Source organism: Eublepharis macularius, chromosome 8 (genome assembly GCF_028583425.1).
Source record: "Eublepharis macularius isolate TG4126 chromosome 8, MPM_Emac_v1.0, whole genome shotgun sequence".
NCBI lineage: Eukaryota > Metazoa > Chordata > Lepidosauria > Squamata > Eublepharidae > Eublepharis > Eublepharis macularius.
This window is the reverse complement of record NC_072797.1, coordinates 13,344,076-13,365,492: the sequence shown is the minus strand read 5'-3', so window position 1 is coordinate 13,365,492 and position 21,417 is coordinate 13,344,076. Positions and strand designations below refer to the sequence as shown.

General features: G+C 47.3%; 1 protein-coding gene across 4 annotated transcripts in view; it reads right to left on the bottom strand.

Moving 5' to 3' along the window:
* Positions 1-680: 680 nt before the first annotated feature.
* Positions 681-21,417, bottom strand: part of CTIF (cap binding complex dependent translation initiation factor) — a 233,608-nt gene continuing 212,871 nt past the window's right edge. For all 4 annotated transcript variants that reach the window (XM_054986122.1, XM_054986123.1, XM_054986124.1 and 1 more), the window contains 3 exons: positions 9,407-9,562; positions 2,224-2,277; positions 681-952 (listed from right to left, as the gene is read on the bottom strand). In XM_054986122.1, the coding sequence (XP_054842097.1) occupies positions 737-952; positions 2,224-2,277; positions 9,407-9,562 (426 nt within the window). In that variant the 3' untranslated portion in view covers positions 681-736. The remainder of the gene's footprint in view (positions 953-2,223; positions 2,278-9,406; positions 9,563-21,417) is intronic.

Here is a 21,417-nt window from a genome sequence, read left to right as displayed (position 1 = left end):
ACGTATACATATGTATATAAAATAAAATGAAAAAAAAACCCAGTGCAATTTCTTTTTAAAAAATAAAGAGAGAGAAAATCAACCCATCCCTTACAAATATCTAATCTGGAATGGGGTTTCAGGGTAAAAAGCCAGAAGGGGGAGGGCAAAATCTTGACAACAAGAGGAATGGAAGAAAGGGTGAGTGGGTGGGTGGGGGGAAGGGGGTCTCTTTGCTTGACAAAAGCTGTCAATTACCAGCGTCTGGTGTGGAACGTGTCTCCCTTTGTCCCACCCAAGGACATCTGCTGTGAGTCGCCTCCTGCCAGTTGGCTGGTGCAGGCCAGGAGAATGCCCCGAAAGCCATCCGCGCCTGCTCTCCGCCTTGCTATTCAAGCCCTCCGTGTTCTTTCTGAACCCAAACAATGACCCGGCAGGGTGTGGAGCTGAACCAGCAACGGGCTTAATGAAAAGGGGACCCTAAAACAAAACACAGCAGGGAGAGAGAGGGCTGGCAGTGGCGGCACTCGAGGACACCGCTGAAGAGGAAACATGCTTCGCCCCCGTGAACGTATTCTTAAACATGCTGGGGTTTGCCTTCTTAGGAATCAGATCATAAAGGGTCTCTCGGTCCCTTCTCGGGACGCTGCGTGGCTCAGTCCCTTCCCAGATCCATCCCCATCCCACCCACCCCCGGTGTATTTTTGTTTTAAAGTGCATGTCTTCCTCTCGGCTCTCTCCTGTCCCCGCTTCCCTTTCAGGCTGTCAGTTTTTGGATTGTCTTGTTGTAGTACTGTGTGATGGTGGGCGTCAGGGGGTTCCAATTGTTGGCATGCAGCTCTATGACCTCGAGGAGGAGGGACCGGGTCAGCATGGACTCCGAGGGGCAGAGCATCTTGTCTCGGGCTATCGCCAGCAGCTCGGTCATCATCTCGGGCACCTGCTCCTCCAGGAGCCGGCCGGTGCTTTGCAGCTGTCGGGAATGAAAGACACGGGATCCATGAAAAGTCGCATGCTCAACCCACTGCAGCTATACGGATTTATTTTATTAACAGGATTCATAAAAAGTGGCATGCTTGACCCATTGCAGCCATACTGGACTATTTTATTAATTAAAATATCTATTATATTATAGTATTATTATTAAATATTTTATTAATTAACATATTTATACCCTGCCTTTCCGTTGTGGCTCAAGATGGCCTACAATTCCAAATTTAAAAACATACGAAGTACAACCCACCTCCCCAATAACCCCTCCCCCAACAAAATGCCTGCACCCATTTAAAAGCCCTTATGAATAAAGCAAACTTGCAGTGCAGCCTAAACATTTCTAAGGACGGTACCCCACACAGTTGCCAGCTATCCAGGTGTGGCCTGGAGATCTCACACATTTACAACTGAACTTCAGACCACAGAAATCAGTTCCCCTGGAGAAAAAGATCCAGAGGCATTAGCCATGTTAGTCTGTAGTTGCAAAATAGTAAAGAGACCAGTAGCACCACTAAGACTAACCAACTTTATTGTAGCGTAAGCTTTTGAGAACCACGGCTCTCTTCATCAGATGCAAAGATCTGACCACAGATGCAAAGAGAGCCGTGGTTCTCGAAAGCGTATGCCTCAATAAAGTTGGTTAGTCTTAAAGGTGCTCCTGGACTCTTTACTATTTTGCAACTACAGACTAACACGGCTGACTCCTCTGGATCTATGACCATGGAAAGCACCACATTCAGCCCCTGGAGAAAAAGGCTGCTTTGGAGGGTGGCCTCTATAGCATTATACCCCAGTGAAGTTCCTCCCCTCACCAAACCCCACATCCCTAAGCTGCACTCCCAAATCGCTAGGAATTTTGCAGTCTGGAGTTGGCAACCCTAGCGCCCACCTCTATCCATCGGGAGCTGTTCTACAAGATGGGACCACAAGAGAGAAGTAACAGGTTCTAGCAGATGCTCCCCCTGGCTCCCCAAACACCGGGTGAGGTTATCAGGTGCTTTCTGTTCAACTACCACTTGCTTACTGGTTGTGTGAGTAGGGGGTGAGCATATGGCTTGAGTAACTGGGAGGAGAAGAAAATCCTATTTTGGGGAGTTGCCCCTGGCTGGGCAACGGCTCAACTTCCATCTTTGTGGAGTAGATGCGGATAATTCAGTCCTCACCATACTGAGACCTTTACTGAGAACCCTGTACCCGTTCAGGAGTGGTCGCAAGGCAGTAGGAAAGGGGTGAGCAGCTGGGGTTTCCTACCTCCATGGAACAGCAAAGGACTGCGTCTTCCTTTATGTCCTGAGATTGCAACAACTGCGAAAACGAAAGCAAACAAAAAAACACAAGAGAGGCTGATTTAGGAAATCTCCCGGTGTTCTCACACACGCAACTAGAAACTTCTTTCTGCTTGCTCGCTTATTTATCTACCCTTCGGCTATTTGGAAAAAGAAGCAGGCAGAGGAAGAGGATATTGGCTTGAGCTGGGAAAGTGTTTCAAAATGGATAGCAAGGATTTTCTTAGAAGCCGTGGCAACAGATACTCCAAAAATGCGACTAGCAGCGACTGTTCTTGGGGCTGTTCCGCGAAGTGGGGTTCAGCATCCACCATGGGACTTCCCTATTGGATCCTGTGACTTGTGATTCATGATGAGGCAGTGCAGTGGCAATGGGGTGTAGTGGTCAGAGTGTCAGAGGAGGATCTGGGAAACCCAGGTTCAAAGAGTGCTCCGTACGAGTGCTCTCCCATAGAGTGCTCCGTATGACCAGCTGCACGCTCTCAGCTTAACCTACTGTTTTGAGGATAAAATGAGGAAGAGAGAACCCCTTACACAACTTGGAGGATAGGTGCGATTTTAAAAAATGTAGTAGATGGATAAGCCATCTAGCATGCTTACATGTAAAGTTTTTTAAAAAGTCACCAGTAACAATACTCAGCAATTATGTTGTGCTTTTGCAGACTGGAAGAAGTCATATAAGTTGCCCCAGCACAACAGCCCCGTAAGGTAGGTGAGTACTAACATGCCTATATTGTTGGTGGGAGCTGATGACAGAAAGATTTGCTTCCTTAAGGCTGAGATGAGATTCGAATCGATGATCATTCAGGCCGATGCTCATCCTCTTAACCATAATTTTACACCAGCTCTTAGCATCGTTTGTGCACCCTTGAACTTGCAAATCGACTCACGAAAGTGACTGCTCCCCTGCCAACGATCAATTTCTGTCAAAAATCTCGCTAGAAAATAATGTTGGCAAACTGCATTCCTGGCTATGGTTATTGGTAGCCAAGGTAAGAGTTAGTGGTATCTGGAGACTGAGTAGGGTTGCCAGCCTCCAGGTAGTGGTTGGAGAGCTCCCGGAATTACAGCTGGTCTCCAGGCCACAGAGATCAGTTCAACTGGAGAAAATGGCTACTTTGGGGGGGGGATTCTATGGAATTATGCCATGCCAAGGTCCTTTCCTTCCCCAAACCCCTCTTTCTCCAGGTTTCACTCCCCAGATCTCCAGGAATTTCCCAACTTGGAGCTGGAACCCTAAGGCTGAGTGCCAGGTTCAAATCTTGCCTCTGCCATAAAACCTCCAGGGACCCCTAGGCAATGCACGCACTCACTCACTCTCATCCTCAATGCTCCATGTGGAATATGGAGATAACAACACGGACCAACTTTGCAAGGCTGTCGTAAGGATTACTGAGGCCCAACCTGCACATAATCCTGGCCTGTACTAAAAAAGCAGCTATGGGGGACGCTGGACATGAAGTGGGGCTGCAGTATCGGGGAACAGATTTCTTAAAACTCTACTACCCTTTCTAAGGTACTTTAAGTCCCAAGCAGGTATATTACTGTGCATTTTTTCCTCTTTGGGGCTGAAAGCCAATTGGGAATACACTTTTCTGATGCGGGAGGCTGAAGAGTTAAAATCCTCTTTTCCCCCAGCATACAGCAGCCTAAGTGCACACTGCTATCCCCTCCCAGTGACTGAACGCTGCATTTTTGGGGGGGGGCATAAACGTGGTGTGGTTTGGCCCTGGGATACTAAGTAATGCTTCATGAATTGCTTGGAGGTGGAGAGTGCAGAAACCATAGATTTCACCATTATGTTGCCTTACATATTATCTGTTGCTTTAAATATGTACTCCTATATACTACCTGTGCTTCATGTTGTTCAATGTCAGTCCTAGAATTGATTATGTTCAGTTTCAGCAGTTCTCCAACCCCATACTGGATCCCTGCTAATGCCGTGTCTTTGTAAACTTGTATTCATTTACCCTATGACATTGTTTATGGAAATGTCCTTGACACTGTATGGAAATGCCTGCCCTTGTCCTTGCCACTGATTGTACTAATCTCACACTATGTAATCCGCCTTGAGTCTCAGTGAGAAAGGCGGAATATAAATGACATAAATAAATAAATAAGTCATAGCTGACTTATGGCAACCCCTGGTGGGGTTTCCATGGCAACAGATTAACAGAGGTGATTTGCCATTGCCTGCCTACGCAACCCTGGTCTTCCTTGGAGGTCTCCCATCCAATTACTAACTAAGGCTGACCCTGCTTAGCTTCTGAGATCTGACGAGCTCACCCGGGCTATCCAGGTCAGAGCTCAAGAACTGCTTATAATTCTTTAAATCTCAGTATAGAAATTTAGTTGTTACAAAAAGGAACATTTAGAATTCCTGTGAACGGTCTCCTAAAGATGGCCACTACTCCCTGCAAGTGGCTATTTATAAAGAACCTCACAGTGATCATTTTAATTCCTGGGAGGCTGTTTGTTTGTCTCCTGTACAGCTTTGCCTTGACAGAGCAGAGGAGAAGCTCATAAAGCCCTGGAAATTATCTCCCAAATGCTTCTAGGGTGCCCACAGGAAAGGCACGCTGGAGACATCCACGCCCTGTTGCCTGGCTGTTCCGCCTCTCAAGGAAAGCTAAAGAGATGGGATTCCGACTAATGCTCTTTCATCAGTGTTTTCTTTTGCGGCCAGAAAAACACCGTGCAAAGCATTGGCTTGTGTGTTTGTGAGTGTGTGTGAGAGAGAGACAGGCAAAGACTACCCAGCCAGCGGAACAGACTTTCCTGGCTATTGGAAGCCATACTAAGTATGTGAGAAAAGGACGTAATTTCATCCCCAAAGGCCAGAGAAATGCCAAATGTGGGAAGGACGTGCACACATACTCTAAGAAGAAGCAAGAGGAGCAGAAGGCTGTTCAGTGTGATGCGGTGGCAAAAAAGGCCAATTCAATCCTGGGTTGTATCAAAGGGGCCATAGCGTCAAAATCGCAGCAGGTCGTAGCCCCTCTCTATACTGCCTTGGTCAGGCCGCACCTGGAGTACTGTGTGCAGTTCTGGAGGCCTCACTTCAAAAAGGACGTGGACAAAATCGAGAGGGTGCAGAGGAGAGAGACAAGGATGATCAGGGGTCTGGAGACTGAGCCCTACGAGGAAAGGCTGAGGGCCTTGGGAATGTTTAGTTTGGAGAAGAGGAGGTTGAGGGGGGACATGATCGCTCTCTTTAAGTATTTGAAAGGCTGTCATTTGGAGGAGGGCAAGGAGCTGTTCCAGTTGGCAGCAGAGGGTAGGACCCGAAACAATGGGCTTAAATTACATGCACAAAGGTACCGGCTGGATATTAGGAAGAACTTTTTCACGGTCAGAGTAGTTCAAAAGTGGAATCAGCTGCCTAGGGAGGTGGTGAGTCCCCCCTCACTGGCAGTTTTCAAGAAGAGGCTGGATGAATACTTGTCAGAGATGCTTTGGGCTGATCCTGCACTAGGCAGGGGGTTGGATTAGATGGTCTGTATGGCCCCTTCCAACTCTATGATTCTATGATTCTATGAACTGCAGGCCGCTTCCCCAGGTCTCCTTGGACTGCGCAGGAAGAGATGCAAGAGATCAGGGCTTTTTTTCTGGAAAAAGAGGTGGCGGAACTCTCAAGAGGGAAATGAGGGAGAAACACACGGGATTCTTTGAAATCATATTATTTTCATGCGCTATTGCCAAGAATTTTCAAGAGGTGCCGGAACTCCATTCCACCGCATTCCTGCTGGAAAAAAGCCCTGCAAGGGACTATGTTTATATCCAGCTGAAAGGACTTGGGGAGCTCACAGTAGAGCTGGGGCCAAAGAGAGAGAGAGCCAGGATGGTGTAGCGATTGGAATGTCGAACTAGGACTCCGGAGCCCCAGGTTCAAATCCCCCCTCAGCCACAGAGCTCAGTGGGTGACCATGGGACAACTGTTCTCCTTCAACCAGGCCTCTTACAATATTCTTGAGAAGATAAAACGGAGCAGGGGAAAACTACATAAGCTGCCCTGAGCGTCTTGAAGGGACGGTGGCAGTAAAATGGGGGCATTTAGATAGACAGAAAGGGATGTTGCTAGAATACTTTTTCCTTCCCACTGAGTAACTAGAGGACAGGTCCATTGATGGGTATTAGCCACGAGGGCTAAATAAGACCTCCGTGTCCAATGGCAGTGTACCTCTGAATACAAGCCAAAGGCAGAAGACTTTGGCCATTTTGCACTGCTTGTTGATTTCCGAGCATCTCATTGGCCACTATGGGAAACTGGATGTTGGACTAGATGGACCTCTGATCCACACGGGGTGCTCTTGTGTTCTTGATTATAGTCATATTCTGTCCCCCATGACTGGAGAATCTGAGAGAAGACCTTCCAGGTCAGAGGATATGCATTGTGGTAGTCTTCAGTCCTTCTTTTAGGAATTAAGCTCTGCTTCCTGCCTACTCCTTCGTGCTGAACAGATTAACAAACACTGAGGGAAGAGCAGTGTACTCCTCTTCGAATCTACAACATGAGTTCTGCCATGACGTACTTGTTTTTACAAAGAAAGATAATAATAACATTCAATTTATGTACAGCCCTTTCAGGACAACTTAACGCCTGCTCAGAGCAGTTTACAAAGTGTGTTATTATTATCCCCGCCACAACAATCACCTTGTGAGGTGGATGAGGCTGAGAGAGCTCCAAGAAGCTGTGACTGACTCGAGGCCACCCAGCTGGCTTCAAGCGGAGGAGCGGGGAATCAAACCTGGCTCTCCAGTTTAGAGTCCTGCCGCTCTTAACCACTTCACCAAACTGGCTTTCCCGTGATGATTTATAAGGTTGGCCAAAAGTAACCTGAGAGTTTCCCATGTTATCCTCCCAAGAACCCTTTGAAGTAAGTTAGATTTATTTAGTTAACATGAAAATTTGTCCAGTGGGCATCACAACTGAGTAGGGGTTTGAAGCTAAGTCTCTGTATCCTGTGCTCAGCAGTTCATCTGTTATGTCACAATAACCACTCTTACTTGCAAGTAAGCAGCAACGTCTCAGCTGCTGGACAGATCTGAGAACTTGCCCATCCACAACAAGAGAGTACTACTATTAGCTGCAAGAAAACTATTGGTGTAAGCCACTTTGGGTCCCCACTGAGGAAACAGGCGGGTGAAAATGAATGCTGATTCCGCACACGTTGGAGAATGCAATTTCAATGCACTTTATCAACTGTTTGAGGTGGATTTTTTGTTCCGCACACAAAAAAATCCATTCCAAATGATCTATAAAGAGGATTGGAAGTGCATTATCCAATGTGTGCGGAATCACGAAGTAAAAACAAATAAATGTACGGGAAGCACTTTGAACAACGTTGCTATATAAATGCTAAGTGTGGCTACTAAGGGCCAAGCTACAAGTGACGAATGACACTTGAACGGCAAGTGGATTGGGTGGAGGGCAAGCGAACAGGGAAAAATACACTTGCCGTTCAAGTGTCATTTGTCACTTGTAGCTTGGCCCTACGACCAGCTTTCCAAGATCAAATAAGGGGGTAACAAACTGTCCCCTCTGAGAACTACTTCACATTGAATGCTACAAACGGTCATGTGGACAGGTTAGTAATCCGCCTCTCGGCTAGAGTGGCAGCAGAGCAAAAGACCTCCCTTGCTCACTTGTGTTCTTTGAGCTAATCCTGCCAGGCCCTCTTCTTTATTTGAAACTTGGCTGTGTTGTTCTAATGTTTAGCGGCCAGGCTTTCTAAGAATGGAAGCAAACATGAATGGAACAAGTTAAACAAAATGCAGAGAGGACCAAAGTGGCTCAGGGTAATGCTTCCTGCAGCCCTGCCCCAAATTAAACTCTCTGTCTTTAATGGTATCGAACTTGTAAGCTGAGTGACAGCACCGCAGACCTTTCACAGGGTGCTCCTCGTAAGAAGTCATGGTGACTCATTGGTGGCAGCAGGGCCCGTTTTATTAACTAGCAAAATTCCTGCAATTGGGGGAGCCCAAAGGTCCCCCCCTCTGGGAAGACCACCCAGGATCAGGCAGGCTAGGCATGTGTGTGCCTCCATGTTTGAGACAATGTTGTTGTTGCCGAATCCCATAGGGTTGAAGGGTTCTCTCTCATTTATACTGCAAAATTAAAGGGGTGTGTTCTAGTACTCCAGAGGGCTGAAGTGGCCCTCCTAGACCTTGTGTGATCCCAGATCTTTTAGGAAGGGGAGCAGATTTTGCTCCACCAAATGGATTTGCCAACTGCATCCTAGCTATTGGGTCCACTAAGGGCTGTACCGAATTTTCGAGGGGGAACGTTTCTGGTGCACAATGAGAGATAATTAAGAGACATGAAATGTTCTCTGAAAGACCTTGCAAAACTGTATCCTTTTATCCTGCACTGGTTGGCACCTGTTTGCTGGGGAAAGGGGAGGCCTCAATCGCTGCCCCTCCCTGTGTAATTTCTCTGATCACAAATCACCATTCCAGGCTACCTGAAGCATTAAGAGGGGTGAAAAGACAGAGACTTACAGTCTTTTCCAGACATTGTATCTATGTGCATTGGGACTCTGGCAAGTGTGTGTTTTGGGACTGCATGGTTGCCGTGTGCCGTGTTGTCTGGACATGTGCAATGCACTTATTTTTCATGCACGTGCAATTTCAGTACGTGTGAACCAGAGCCCTCAAAATCCAATGTTCAGTCCAAGCATACTGAATCTGTATGCACTCACAAAATACACTTGTTGCTCTTATTCAGACAACATAGTGGGTGTGTGTATTGGAAGGATCTGTAAGCAACTAGGAGGCTCCTGGTACATGTGGGTGTAATGTCTGAAAAGGTCTAATATTATGCCTGTCTTTTCCCCCTACCAGGATTCAAAGAAACCTGAGCGCTCCGTTCTGATTGTGGGTGTGGTGCAGAAAAAGAGTAACCTTCTTCTCCAGTGACATGGCCTTTGTTTGCCTTCCCCTCTCTGGCTGCTTTCTGCAACTAAGACGCATGCCTGCCCCCCCCCCCGCCCCGTCATGGCTCACTAAAAAAGGAAAAAGCAATTGGTAGAGCAATCTCAGTTACAAAAAAAAATCCTGCTGTAAAAAGTGAGGAACAACAGCAGGAAGCTTCTCAAAGGGACTTCATCAGGTTTTGCAGGAGATGCAGAGATGAAACTAGGCATTACCTCCCTGAGGCAGGTATAAATGGGGCAGACGAGGACTCGGAAGGGCTCCCCCGTGCTGCTCCGCATGGTGCCAAACACTTCGCAGAGGAAGGTGATGAAGCCCAGCCAGCGTTCCACGTCGCTCTGCTGCAGCTCTTCTCGCATTGTAAAATCTTTCTGCACAAAAGAAAACAAAACGGGGACAGGCAACAGAGGGCATCAAGGGAAAAGAAATCACCATGCCTGCAGCTCCTGAAGAACAAAACAAAGGGAAAGCTGGAGACGGCTTGAACAGAAGAGGCAGCTGGTTTGCCCTTCGTCGCCAACAGCTCAAGCTGGCTGCCTCCTGGCTTCTCAATGGACACGACAGACTTCCATATCAACAAACAGAATGCAGGTTCTGTGACTCTCCCTCGCCCCCACAATTCAGGAGGGAAGTTCAATTTTAGTTTTAAAGCACTGCATGTATTGCTTTGCAAAGATTATGCAAACCGTTAACAAAACCATATTTTTCATTGTGACCACAAAGGAGCTCAAGGTGAAGGTCCGATTCAGGTACATTACTATCCGCCTGTCTGTCTGTCTGTCTGTCTGTCTGTCTGTCTGTCTATCTGATAAAGGGAGCTCTGACACTCGAAAGTTCACACCCTGGAAATCTTGATGGTCTTTAATCTGCAACTGGACCTAAATCTTATTCATCTACTACAGACCAACATGACTACCCACCAGAGACCATATAACCACTGGCAGGGCCGGCTCCAGCGTTGCTGCCTCTGTGTGTGTGTGAGCGTGCACGTGCGTGCTGGGCTGCATGATAATGTCACTGCACGTGACGTCATCACGCAGGGCTGGTGCGTGCGGGGAGGGGCCTTCCTGCCCTCCCATTCAGTTGCTCTGCGGGCCAGGAGCAGCCGGCCGCCCTGGGGCAGGTGAACGGGAGGCTGCCTGCTCAGCTGTCCCACGCTGCCACTGCCAGCACGTGCTCCATGGTGCGTGCCCCTGCCCCCGGGCCGGCGCCCCTCTGGCGCCTTAGCGCCCTGAGGCGGCTGCCGGGCCAGCCTCAATGAGTGGGCTGGCCCTGACCACTGCCTTCCTTTTGCTGCTTCTGTTATCTCTTATTATTGGGTTTTCAGGTATTCTTAACCCTGTCTATATTTCCTTCAACGAACCCAACAAGTCAATGTAGATCTAGCCTGTTTCCCCTGGGTTAGGGTCTCCATCGTGGAGTAAAATGGATTCCAATGAAGGTTTTTTTCCCAGAGGCTTGGACAAACAGTAAGGAATAGCCTGTTAAGACATCAGCTGCACACGTCTCTGGAAGCCTTGTGAACTACCTTGACGCTACTCTCATCCAGTCCCAAAACTATCAATGAAAGCCCAGGGTAAAATCACTGCACTGCTGTTTCCTGCAACGGACCACGTCAACTGGCTTTGGAAGTTGGGAAGCACCTCATCCTTTCTAAGGCACGATCTTGGCTATTCAGGATAACCAAATGGAGACAAGATTGTGCATTAGACAGCTGCTAAAGTGTATATATGGGAATGGAACTAAAAAAAAAATCTGGAAGATTCCCGCAGACAAAGCTGCATGCGAAATGTGTGGAGAAACGCCATTCTGTTGGTGGAGTTAAGTTTCTATGGGCTGCAGAGGGGAGGGGCCAGTTCTGGAGCAGAATGTGATTGGAGGGAGAGCGAGTCAGTTGGTGGAGGGGAGTTGGGAGTGGACAGTTGGTGGCTGGAGAGTGGAGGGGGAGATGGCTCTGAGGGGAGAGGGAGATCTAACGTAACCCCAGGTATCAAAGGATCGGGCCTGCCCAACACAACATCTAATTAGGGCAGGAGGGAGACAGAGTAGGGGTTTCTTTTAATGTTTTATTATTCCTTCCGTTCACTGCATATTTGCCTGTGTATAGTTAGAAGTTAAATAAATGATTTTTGGAATTAATGAAGGAAGAAAGATCTTCTGTTCCAGAGTCCCCCAACTGCTTGGACCCACTAGCAGAGGAGGGAGGTTAGGAGGCTGTCCCGCCTAACCAGGACCCCATACAGGGACAGTGGTGGCAGCAACGACCCGGAGACCAGAAAGGGAGACAGCCCCTTCAGGTGCCTGGCCAGAGGCGATAAAGGGAGGGGTAGGCAAAGCGGGGTCTACCAGTGGGAGGAATGGAAGGTTCCCCTGGACAAAGCTTCATGCGAAATGCATGGGGTTGTACAAGTATTAAAGATTCTTTCCCCCCCCCCCTGCACCATTTGTCTCTTCATCTTTGAGTCAGACAGCACACCAAAACAGCTATACTAAAACAAATGGGGCAGAAAAGGCATGTATTCATTTGTGGAGTTTTAAAAAATATATCTTAATCCACCATCTCAAGACTTTAGAGGCAAAACCAGAGAAAAGCTACAGGGAAACTAAGCCATGCCCAAATAAGGTCAATTTCTGTCGTTCTGTTTGTTCATAAAATGTACCAATCTAAACTCCCCTGTCTGGAGATCAGGGGTTGGGGCCACCGGCCATGGGACCATTTTCAAGAGGTGCCGGAACTCCATTCTACCACGTTCCAGCTGAAAAAAAGCCCTGACGGAAGGTTTTGAAAAATGGGAAGATACACACACACACAGACAAACATACATATTTAAATCTGTCGCTATCCATTTTTATCTATATTTACAGTGATACAAGGCTAAAAACAAAAATACACAATGAATTCAAATAGCGAAGGGTTTCAGATTGCGGCCTAATGTATACCACGTATATATCTTCTCTCCTGTTTTTACGCTCATCTCCATGGTCTGTTTAATTCAACTACGACTAGATTTGCAAGTATCTGTTGCTTGTGAGCTCCCTGAAAATGTCCCCTTATTTTCTATCATGTGGATTCTGCGCTGAAACAACCCTAATCCTGCATCCTGGAAACTCTATTCTAAAGATGTAGCTTATGCATGTTTGGTTACCTGTAGTAGAATCAGAGCTCATTTCAAGGGGGAACGCGCCGGAACACAGTTCTGGCAGTTCCTCAAAGAGGTCTCATGTCAGGCAGCCCTGCCCACCTGACTCTCAGCCATTTTGGGCCCGTTTCAGCCTGGATTGGTGCCGAAACAGCCTGGATTGGGCCTCTGACAGGTGGTGGATCACTCTCCCACTCAGCAGTGGCCTGATCCTGACCATTTGAGGCCCCTTTTCGGCCATTTTCCGCCCCTTTTTGCCATTTTGGGCCCAATTTTGGCCCTGAATAGCCAGGATTGGGTCCAAAACAGCCAGGACAGGTGATGTCGGGAGTGTGGCATATGCAAATCAGCTATGCTAATGACACACTTCCAGTGATGGCAAGGGGTGTGACATACGCTAATGAGTTATTAGCATAATAACTCCAGCTCTTTTTCTACAAAATGACCCCTGAGTAGAATCCCATGTAGAATCACACCGTTCTAAGTCCACTGAAATCAATGGAAGGCCGAGACCTTCTCGTGTTCTTGCCTCCAAGCACTGATATTCAGAGGTATAACGCCTCTGAATATGTTTCTTTTAGTCACCATAGCTAGTTGCCATTGATGGACTCCCTGGACAAACTGGCCCATCCCTCCAACAAAGAATTAATGGGCCTACATCTGATATCAGAAACTACAACATTCAAAACCCAGTGGGGGATCATTTTAACCTTCCAGGACATTCAGTTGCTGACCTAAAAGTAGCAATTCTCCTGCAGAGGAATTTCAAAGGGAGATGAAAAAGAGAGACTGCTGAATTGCAACTGATAATGAAGCTCAAGACAGTGCATCCACCTGGACTGAATCAGGACCCAGGCTTCCTGTCTCATTACCAATGCTGATTCCTCCACACTCACTACCCCTTTGCATACCCCACCCTATCCAATCATACCTGCTATTGTCATTCCCTGGCTCTTGTCATCCATTGGCTCTTGTCATTCGGCATGTGAAATCACTTCACTCTCCAAGATATAAGGACAGATGAAAGCTCCTACCCCACCACAAATTTTGTTAGTCTTATAGGCGCTACTGCACTCTTGCTCTTTTCTACTGCTACAGACAGACTTACACACCTTATGTGAGAAAACACTGATGGACTATCTTCTCATGTGGAAGGAAGTCACGAGTGCATATGGTGGGTACCCATAGAATGGGACTACTCCCTACTGCCTTACCTTGGAGACCTTTGCCTTTGAGAATGCACTTAGAAGCTAGCTTCAGTGCTTCTGCCGGCTTATCCTCTTCCTGTTGTTTTTTCTTGGCTATGCAAGACTGTGACAGAATGCCAGGGCAGAAAGATAGACAGCTAGACAGATGCCAATCCACAGGAACCCAGGCATGACATGAAACCTTGAGTCCAGAAATTCATGCATGGTTATTACGTAGGTTTACAGCAGCCCCACTGTTGCGAATGGCTCAAAGTCCTTCTCATCGTAAGTGTTGGGTTTTTTTTAAAGCCAAAATCAACCACCCTTGGGAGGTGGCTGAAACACTCGGAAGGCCTCTCAGACAAGTTTGCCTTGCGGTGTGAAAAGCCAGCCTGCTGCCAGATGTAAGCGAGCTGTGCTCAGATGCTTCCAAGGGGTGGGAGGTGAGAGAAAGCGGGTGAGAGAAAAGGTGCCTAAGGAGCGAGGGCTGTGGGGTTCCCGCATTAATGCAGAACAGTTAAAAGTCTGTCTCGTATGTTCTCGGCAATGTGCTCCTAACACCATCGGAACAGGTTTTCAAGGAACTGAGAGCTCACAGCACAATGCCAGACAAAGGAAACAGAGAGGGAAACACTACTATAAAACATGCCTGCCCTCACCAAGAATTTAGCCCCATTTTCAACAGGAGGTGCTGTTCCATAGTGCTAAAGCCTGGATTCTGCCTTGCCACATTGCAGAGGATACAGATGGCCATAGAAATCAAGGTCTGTTTCACACAAATGCATTTTAAAAAACCTCTCCTTGCGAGAGATGGGCACAAACTGAAATACAAACCAAAATTCATGATGAACCAGGCTGGTTCATGGTCCGTGAACCAGCAGTTCGTCAGATCCCATTTCTGATGAACCGTCACGAACTTTAGGCTGGTTCGTTGGGTTCGCTTTTCAGTTCATCACTGTAGACAGCCTGGTGCCGATCAATCAGTTTCCTAGGCAACAGTGGATGGACTTCTTGCAGACCTGGAAGTAGTAATTTGCTGGCCTGGAAGTGACATTTTCAAAAACCAAAACGAACCGATTCGTGAACTGGGGCAGGTTCGGGAAAACTTGTGGTTTGTGAAATGTAATGAACTATGAACCACATGGTTTGTTTTTTTCCTGGTTCGTGCCCATTTCTACTCACACATTCTACACATAAAAAAAAACTAGTGAGGAAGGATCTGGCTTTCTTTCAGATATGCTAGTTTGTATGTGCAACAGAAGCATTTGAACATGAAGTCTGCCCCCACCTAAGTCGGAATTATTACAGTTCAGACATGCATAACCCTGGTACTGTGACCCTGGTACACAGGATATTGATTTGTCAGGTACTAGCGATGGTATTTCTTGTGTGGAAGACTGGACTTCCCCCAATCCCATCCCATTTGAGATCCAAGCTCTCTCTACTCTTGTGGATGTTCTCAATCTTCTGTTGAATTTTGAGGAACTTCATGGTGCAGAATCCAAGGTGTGACGAGAGGACACCACAATTCAGGAATCATTGGAAAAGCACACCTAGTTGTTCCTCGGTTCTTTTTAAAGTCCCTACAACTCCAGAAATCAATGATCACTGAAAAAGTGCCTTCAAGTGTTTATTAGGGTTCTCTAATGTCATATAGGGAGATTGTGTCATTTGACAGATTGCTGGTATCACACTGAAGATCATCTTTGTTCCATGGTATTTGTGTTTGGCAGATATCTCGGAATGTTAGTAAACACCTGGGTGTTCTGTTTCAATGATTCCTGAAGTGCACACCTGTGGCAACTAACATCCCACCTCACTCCAAACGTCTACAGAAAACAGATGATAAAAACTGGGAGTGGCAAGAGGAGCGCAAACTCAGTTGGACTGATCATTAGAAGTCCCTTAGATCCAGTCTGATGAGTAGTACTGTGTGCAGTTCTGGAGGCCTCACTTCAAAAAGGATGTGGACAAAATCGAGAGGGTGCAGAAGAGAGCGACGAGGATGGTCAGCAGTCTGGAGACTAAGCCCTACGAGGAAAGGCCGAGGGCCTTGGGAATGTTTAGTTTGGAGAAGAGGAGATTGAGGGGGGCCATGATTGCTCTCTTTAAACATTTGAAAGGCTGTCATTTGGAGGAGGGCAAGGAGCTGTTCCAGTTGGCAGCAGAGGATAGGACTCAAAGCAACGGACTTAAATTACATGCACAAAGGTACCGGCTGGATATTAGGAAAAACTTTTTCAGGGTCAGAGTAGTTCAAAAGTGGAATCAGCTGCCTAGGGAGGTGGTGAGTTCCCCCTCACTGGCAGTTTTCAAGAAGAGGCTGGATGAATATTTGTCAGAGATGCTTTAGGCTCATCCTGCATTGGGCAGCAAGTTGGACTAGAAGGTCTGTATGGCCCCTTCCAACTCTATGATTCTGTCTGAGGGGTGGTGGGTGGGGAACCACATTCTGATAGGATTTTGCTATCTTCATATTCCTAAATGACCTAGATCCAAGTTACGTGAAGGTCCACTTCCATCCAAATAGGTCTGGCTGTGAGCTTAGATATCGATTACTCAGTAAACAGAAGCGTAGGTGTGCTTTTGGAGAAGGATTTTGAAGTAATCCATCCAGACTAGAGTTGCAGGTCTCTCTCCCCTCCCGGAAGGAGGTCTCAATCACTTACCTTGTGCTGGAAGCGTGTCTTCCGTTGCGCGCGTGTGCCCTCTTGGCGCATGCGTGATGATGTCATTTCTGGTGATGACATAATCTCGCCAGACGTGTGAGTACTCCTGCATGCTATGCGGGGCCTATTCGGACCATTTGGGGCCAAAATCAGCCCCAAACCAAGCGCAGGAGCATTCATGCGGCTGATGCGACATCACCCCTGGAAGGGATGTCATCGTGCCCCCCTCGGGAGCACACATGCACCATGCATGTCCCCAAGGTGCCCGCTGGTGGTGGCCAACCTCCAGGGAGCTTGCCACCTCCCTCTGATTGCTGGCGGATCGGCAGTCAAGGAATCACCCCCTCGGGAGTTTGCTTGCCACCGGTGGGCACCTGAGAACCCTAATCCAGACTAGGCCCCAGGTTAACGCCTCTTCCTTCCTCATCTTCAGATATCATGTTAAGATGTGACTGTCATGCAAGGACGGGAATGAATTTTGTTGCACAGAAATTGCTCTAACACTGCTGTGCGATTGTTTTATCATTCTAATTTTGTCATGTTTTAGCTGATGTCTGATGTTCCCCCCCTCTTCAGTTGTTTGGTTCTTATGAATTGTTTTGCCGTTGATTTTTTTTAAAAAAAAACTCTTTATAAGCCACCTTGGGCAATGTTGAGTGGAACGGCAAGATCACAAGGGTCCTAAACAAACAAACAAAACGAACAGCACAAAATAACTGGGTCTCCTCCTGCCCACAAGAGGCCTACAATTTTTTCCCTTGCTTTGGCATCTGCCGTAGGAATGAGCAGGATACTACAATATCCCCCCTTTCCTCCTTTAAACTTCTCTCCGTCTGCCTCTGTCTCTCACACACAGAACATCTTCTTTATACGGCAGAGGTGCCACAGAGTCTAGTGGGTGCATTCAGGTCAGCAGGAACTGACAGCCAGGGGAACTAAAAGCGTCAGAGCGAGTGCATGCGTGAGCGGAGTGGCATTTCCCTTCGCAACCTTTTCCACCATCACTAGCCTTTAACAGAGGAGACAGAACCTGGATTGGAAATGTGCGGGATGACGCCCTCATTAAGCTGACCCACCGAAGAAGAAGAAAAATGCCAGCGACCGGAGAACGAGATGGGAGATTGTTGCAGCTTTTCTAAACATTCGTAGGCATCTTTTCTGGAACCGGTTTTAAAAGCTCCGCTTCCTCCCTTGCCTTGTGATCTTATCATGGCAGGCATTATTGCTTCTTAACTATTTTGAAAGCGATTTTGTCGAACTTTAAGGGCCAAGCTAGAAGTGACGGCTTCCCAGGGTTTATACCTGTGTCTGCTGAAGCCATTTTTATTTTACGGATATATGTATGCATGTCATTTCTCCCTAGAAGCTAAAATGACAAAACTGAGGCTGTTGTACTTTGGTCACATTATGAGAAGACCTCTGGAAAAGTCAATAATGCTAAGAAAATTAGAAGGTAGTAGGAAAAGAAGAAGACCTAAAACGAGATGGCTTGACTCAAGAAAAGAAGCCACGTCCTCCAGTTTGTAAGATCTGAGCAAGTCTGTTAATGATAGCACATTTTGGAGGTCTCTCGTTCATAGGATCGTCATAGGTCAGAGGCGACTTGATGGCACATAACACATACATGTATGTTATTTATACTCCACCTTTCTCACTGAGACTCAAGGTGGATAACACAGTGTGCAATTAGTACAGTGAGTATCAAGAACGTTTCCATAAATAATGCCATAGGGTAAATAGATACAAGTTCACAAAGACATAGCATTAGCAAGAATCCAATATAACACAGTAGTAAAGTCAATGGATCCTAACTCATTAATGGATCATCTGAGACCCCCCTCCCTACAATACAGCCCTCCTATCTGAGTAAAAAGCTTTTTTGAATAATTCGGTTTTACATCAGCTGCCGAAAGCCAGGAGAGTGGGGGCTCTCCTGACCTCTTCAGGCAGGCCGTTCCATAGGGTGGGGGCCACCACAGAGAAAGCCCATGTACGGGCTGCTGTTGATTTCGCCCATGCGCAGGTTGGCAACTGCAGGAAACCCTGTTCAGATGAGCGAAGCTGCCGTGGAGGAACATAGGGAGGGAGGCGGTCCTGTAGGTGTGCCGGACCAAGGCCGTGAAGAGCTTTGCATTTGATAACCAGTACCTTGAACTGAGCATAGTAACTAATGGGTAGCCAATGGAGTGACTGTAGGATGGGAGTGATGTCCACGCTGCAGCGTTTTGCACCAACTGGAGTCTCCTGGTTAATTTAGATTAGATTAATTCGATCATTAAAAATCCATTTTTAATGGATTTGTAGTTTTTTTAACACACAGGCTTGCTGGCTCTCCCAGAGCTGTGACCTCACCTCCTTGCCCCAACGTGCCAGGTGGGGGGGGGGTGGAGGGATTGTCCCTCAGTCCTCTGCATGGTCACTGCTGCTTCTGCCGGCTGTTTGTCCAGCCCTCCCCCCCCACAGATGGCAGCATGGTGGCCACACATCTGGGGGTGTGGGCAGTTGCGTGGCACCGCCAGCCCTTTCCTCCTGCTCTAGCCTCCTTTTGTAGGAAGAACACATGATTCTGGAACTCTCTTAACTTTGTTTGTAATTGTCAGTCTTATATAGGTACAAGTGGGGGACCCGCAAGGAGGGCATCTCATTTCCCCCCTTTCTTTCCTTTTCCCCTTCCCTGAAAGCCTCTATAACCTCTCCACTTTTCCTGCTTCCTTCTCTTTCTTCCACCTATCAGCCAACCTACCTTAATCTGCCCCCCGTCTTCAGCTTTTCCTTCTCTCCCCCTGGCAGCCTCTACATAGATAAACTCTGCGTGGTGTCAGCTACTGCACAGTGGTGGCTGCTGGGCCCAGTTGTGTGGTGCCTGCCATCAGGCTGAGCCCAGTTGCACGATGGGGAACCTGCAAGGGGGAACTTTACTTACCCCTTTATCTACCTTCCACCTGCAATTTCCTCTTTCCTTCCTCTTGGCAATACCCACATGCTCACCTTTCCCTGCGTCCTTCTCTCCTTTCCACCCACATACCAACCTTTATCTTAAGCTATATTCATAATTTATTTTCATTTATCCCTGTCTTTCTACACAGTGGGGACCAAAGCAGCTTATATAATTCTCTTATTCTCATACCAACCCTGTGAGGTAGATTAGCCTATGAATGTGCTTTCGGCTCATCCCGCATTGGGCAAGGGGTTGGACTAGAAGGTCTGTATGGCCCCTTCCAACTCTGTGATTCTGTGACCTGCCCAAGGTCACTCAGGGCCAAGCTACACATGACGAATGACACCTGAACGGCAAGTGGATTGAGTGGAGCGCAAGTGAACAGGGAAAAATACACTTGCTGTTCAAGTGTCATTCATCGCTTGTAGCTTGGCCCTCAGTGAGCACCATGCCAGAATTGGAATTTGAATCTGGGTCTCCCATACCCTAGTCTAAAACTCTTTAACGATTACACCTCACTGGCTTTTGTGTGGTGGCTGCCGCTGAATCGTAGTGAGCAGCCAGGCCTACGTGAATCAGGGAAGCCACATGGTCCAAAAATTGCCCATGGTTGCTGACAGGCCTGGCCCGTGTGTCTCCCTCAAAGGTCAAAAACAGCCCTAGAAAGGGCTGTGTCCCCTCCCCTTGCCGCTTACTGACAAAAACTAACTAACTAGCAATATGGTTATGCTTGCCTAGCAATGGCCACAGAGGCCATTTGTTTCTTAAAACTGCAGGTGCGACTTCTATTATTTTATTTGGGGGGGGGGTTAATCTCCCCCCGTGTTTTTTTTAGATTTCAGATAATTTTGCAAACCTGGGGTGTTTCTCAGGTTTGTAGAAAGATCTGTCCCATCTCTGGCTCCGAACTCTGGATGTAGTAAGTACCCACAGATTTGGCCATTTTGAAAAATAAGACATTTTGCTGATGCATTGCTGTGGATCCAACCCTCCTCTAATTAGCCTTCCTCCAACTTAAGAGGCTCTTCCTGCAGCAGAAGGCTCCTTAGGTTGGAAGAAGGCTTCCCAAAAGGGAAGGTAGGGTATAAAGGTTTAGATAAATTAACAAACTTGACTCAATGAACGAGTAGTACAGGGTAGGATCTACCCCATTGTTTAAAATTATTCATCTCTTTTAATTGTTTGCCACCTTGAGGGATGGAAAGGCAGGAAACAAATGTTTTAAATAAATAAATAAAGTATAACTGGAGATGGCAGGGCTTGAACCCCAGACCTTCTTAACTCAAAGCGTGTACTTTACCACTGCACCGAGGCTTCTCCTCTACTTCAGCAAACCAGGCACATGGAATCATGTGACCCTGTTCTCCTATTCAAAACAGGAAGTCAGCCACTTACCAAGTCTGGTCATATAATGGTTTCTTTCTCACTGGAAAGGCATCACAGTGCTTGTGAGTGTGCTGTGAGGACCTGATGCCACGGGGGAATGACTTTGTTTTTCTCTATCATATCTGTAGTGTAAACCAGGAGACCTGGAGACCTGTAGTGTAAACCAGAAGACCTGGTTTTCCTCTCCTCCATTTTTGTCACAACCCCCCTGTGAGGTAGGTTAGGCTGAGCGAGACTGACTAGACCAATGTCATCCAGTGAGCTTCCATGGCAGAGTGGAGGTTGGGGCCCCTCCAGTCCTGGCCAAGACTCTACCACACTGGTTCTCGCACGGGGAACCGTAAAGACTAACAACATTTATTCCAGCATGGCCTTTTGTGAGTCCGAGCTCACTTTCTCAGATGCAATGGAAAGAAAGAAAATGATTTGTCTTCTCTCCATGGCATTGGAAAAAGGCACTTCTGACTCACAAAAACTCATGCTGGAATAGTAGAAAATAGCAAGAGTCCAGTAGCACCTATAAGGCTAACAACATTTGTGGTAGGGTATGAGCTTTCGTGAGTCACAGCTCACTTTGTCAGAAGCTCATACTACAAATTTTGTTAGTCTTATAGGTGCTACTGGACTCTTGCTTTTTTCTGCTGCTACAGACAGACGAATACGGCTACCCATCTTGATCCATCTTCATGCTGGAATAATTGTTCTTAGTCTTTATGGCACCACTGGACTTCTGTTTGGTTTTGCTACAACAGACTCACACGGCTACCCCTCTGGATTTCTCACACATGCCACCACGTAAGTGGTGCTCCCAAGTAAGTGTCCTATGTGCCTGCTTCCCCCCAGCACCTCAGATTGCACTAGATATTCTGTGCATGCTACCACCTTCCTTGCAACTCCAAAGAACCA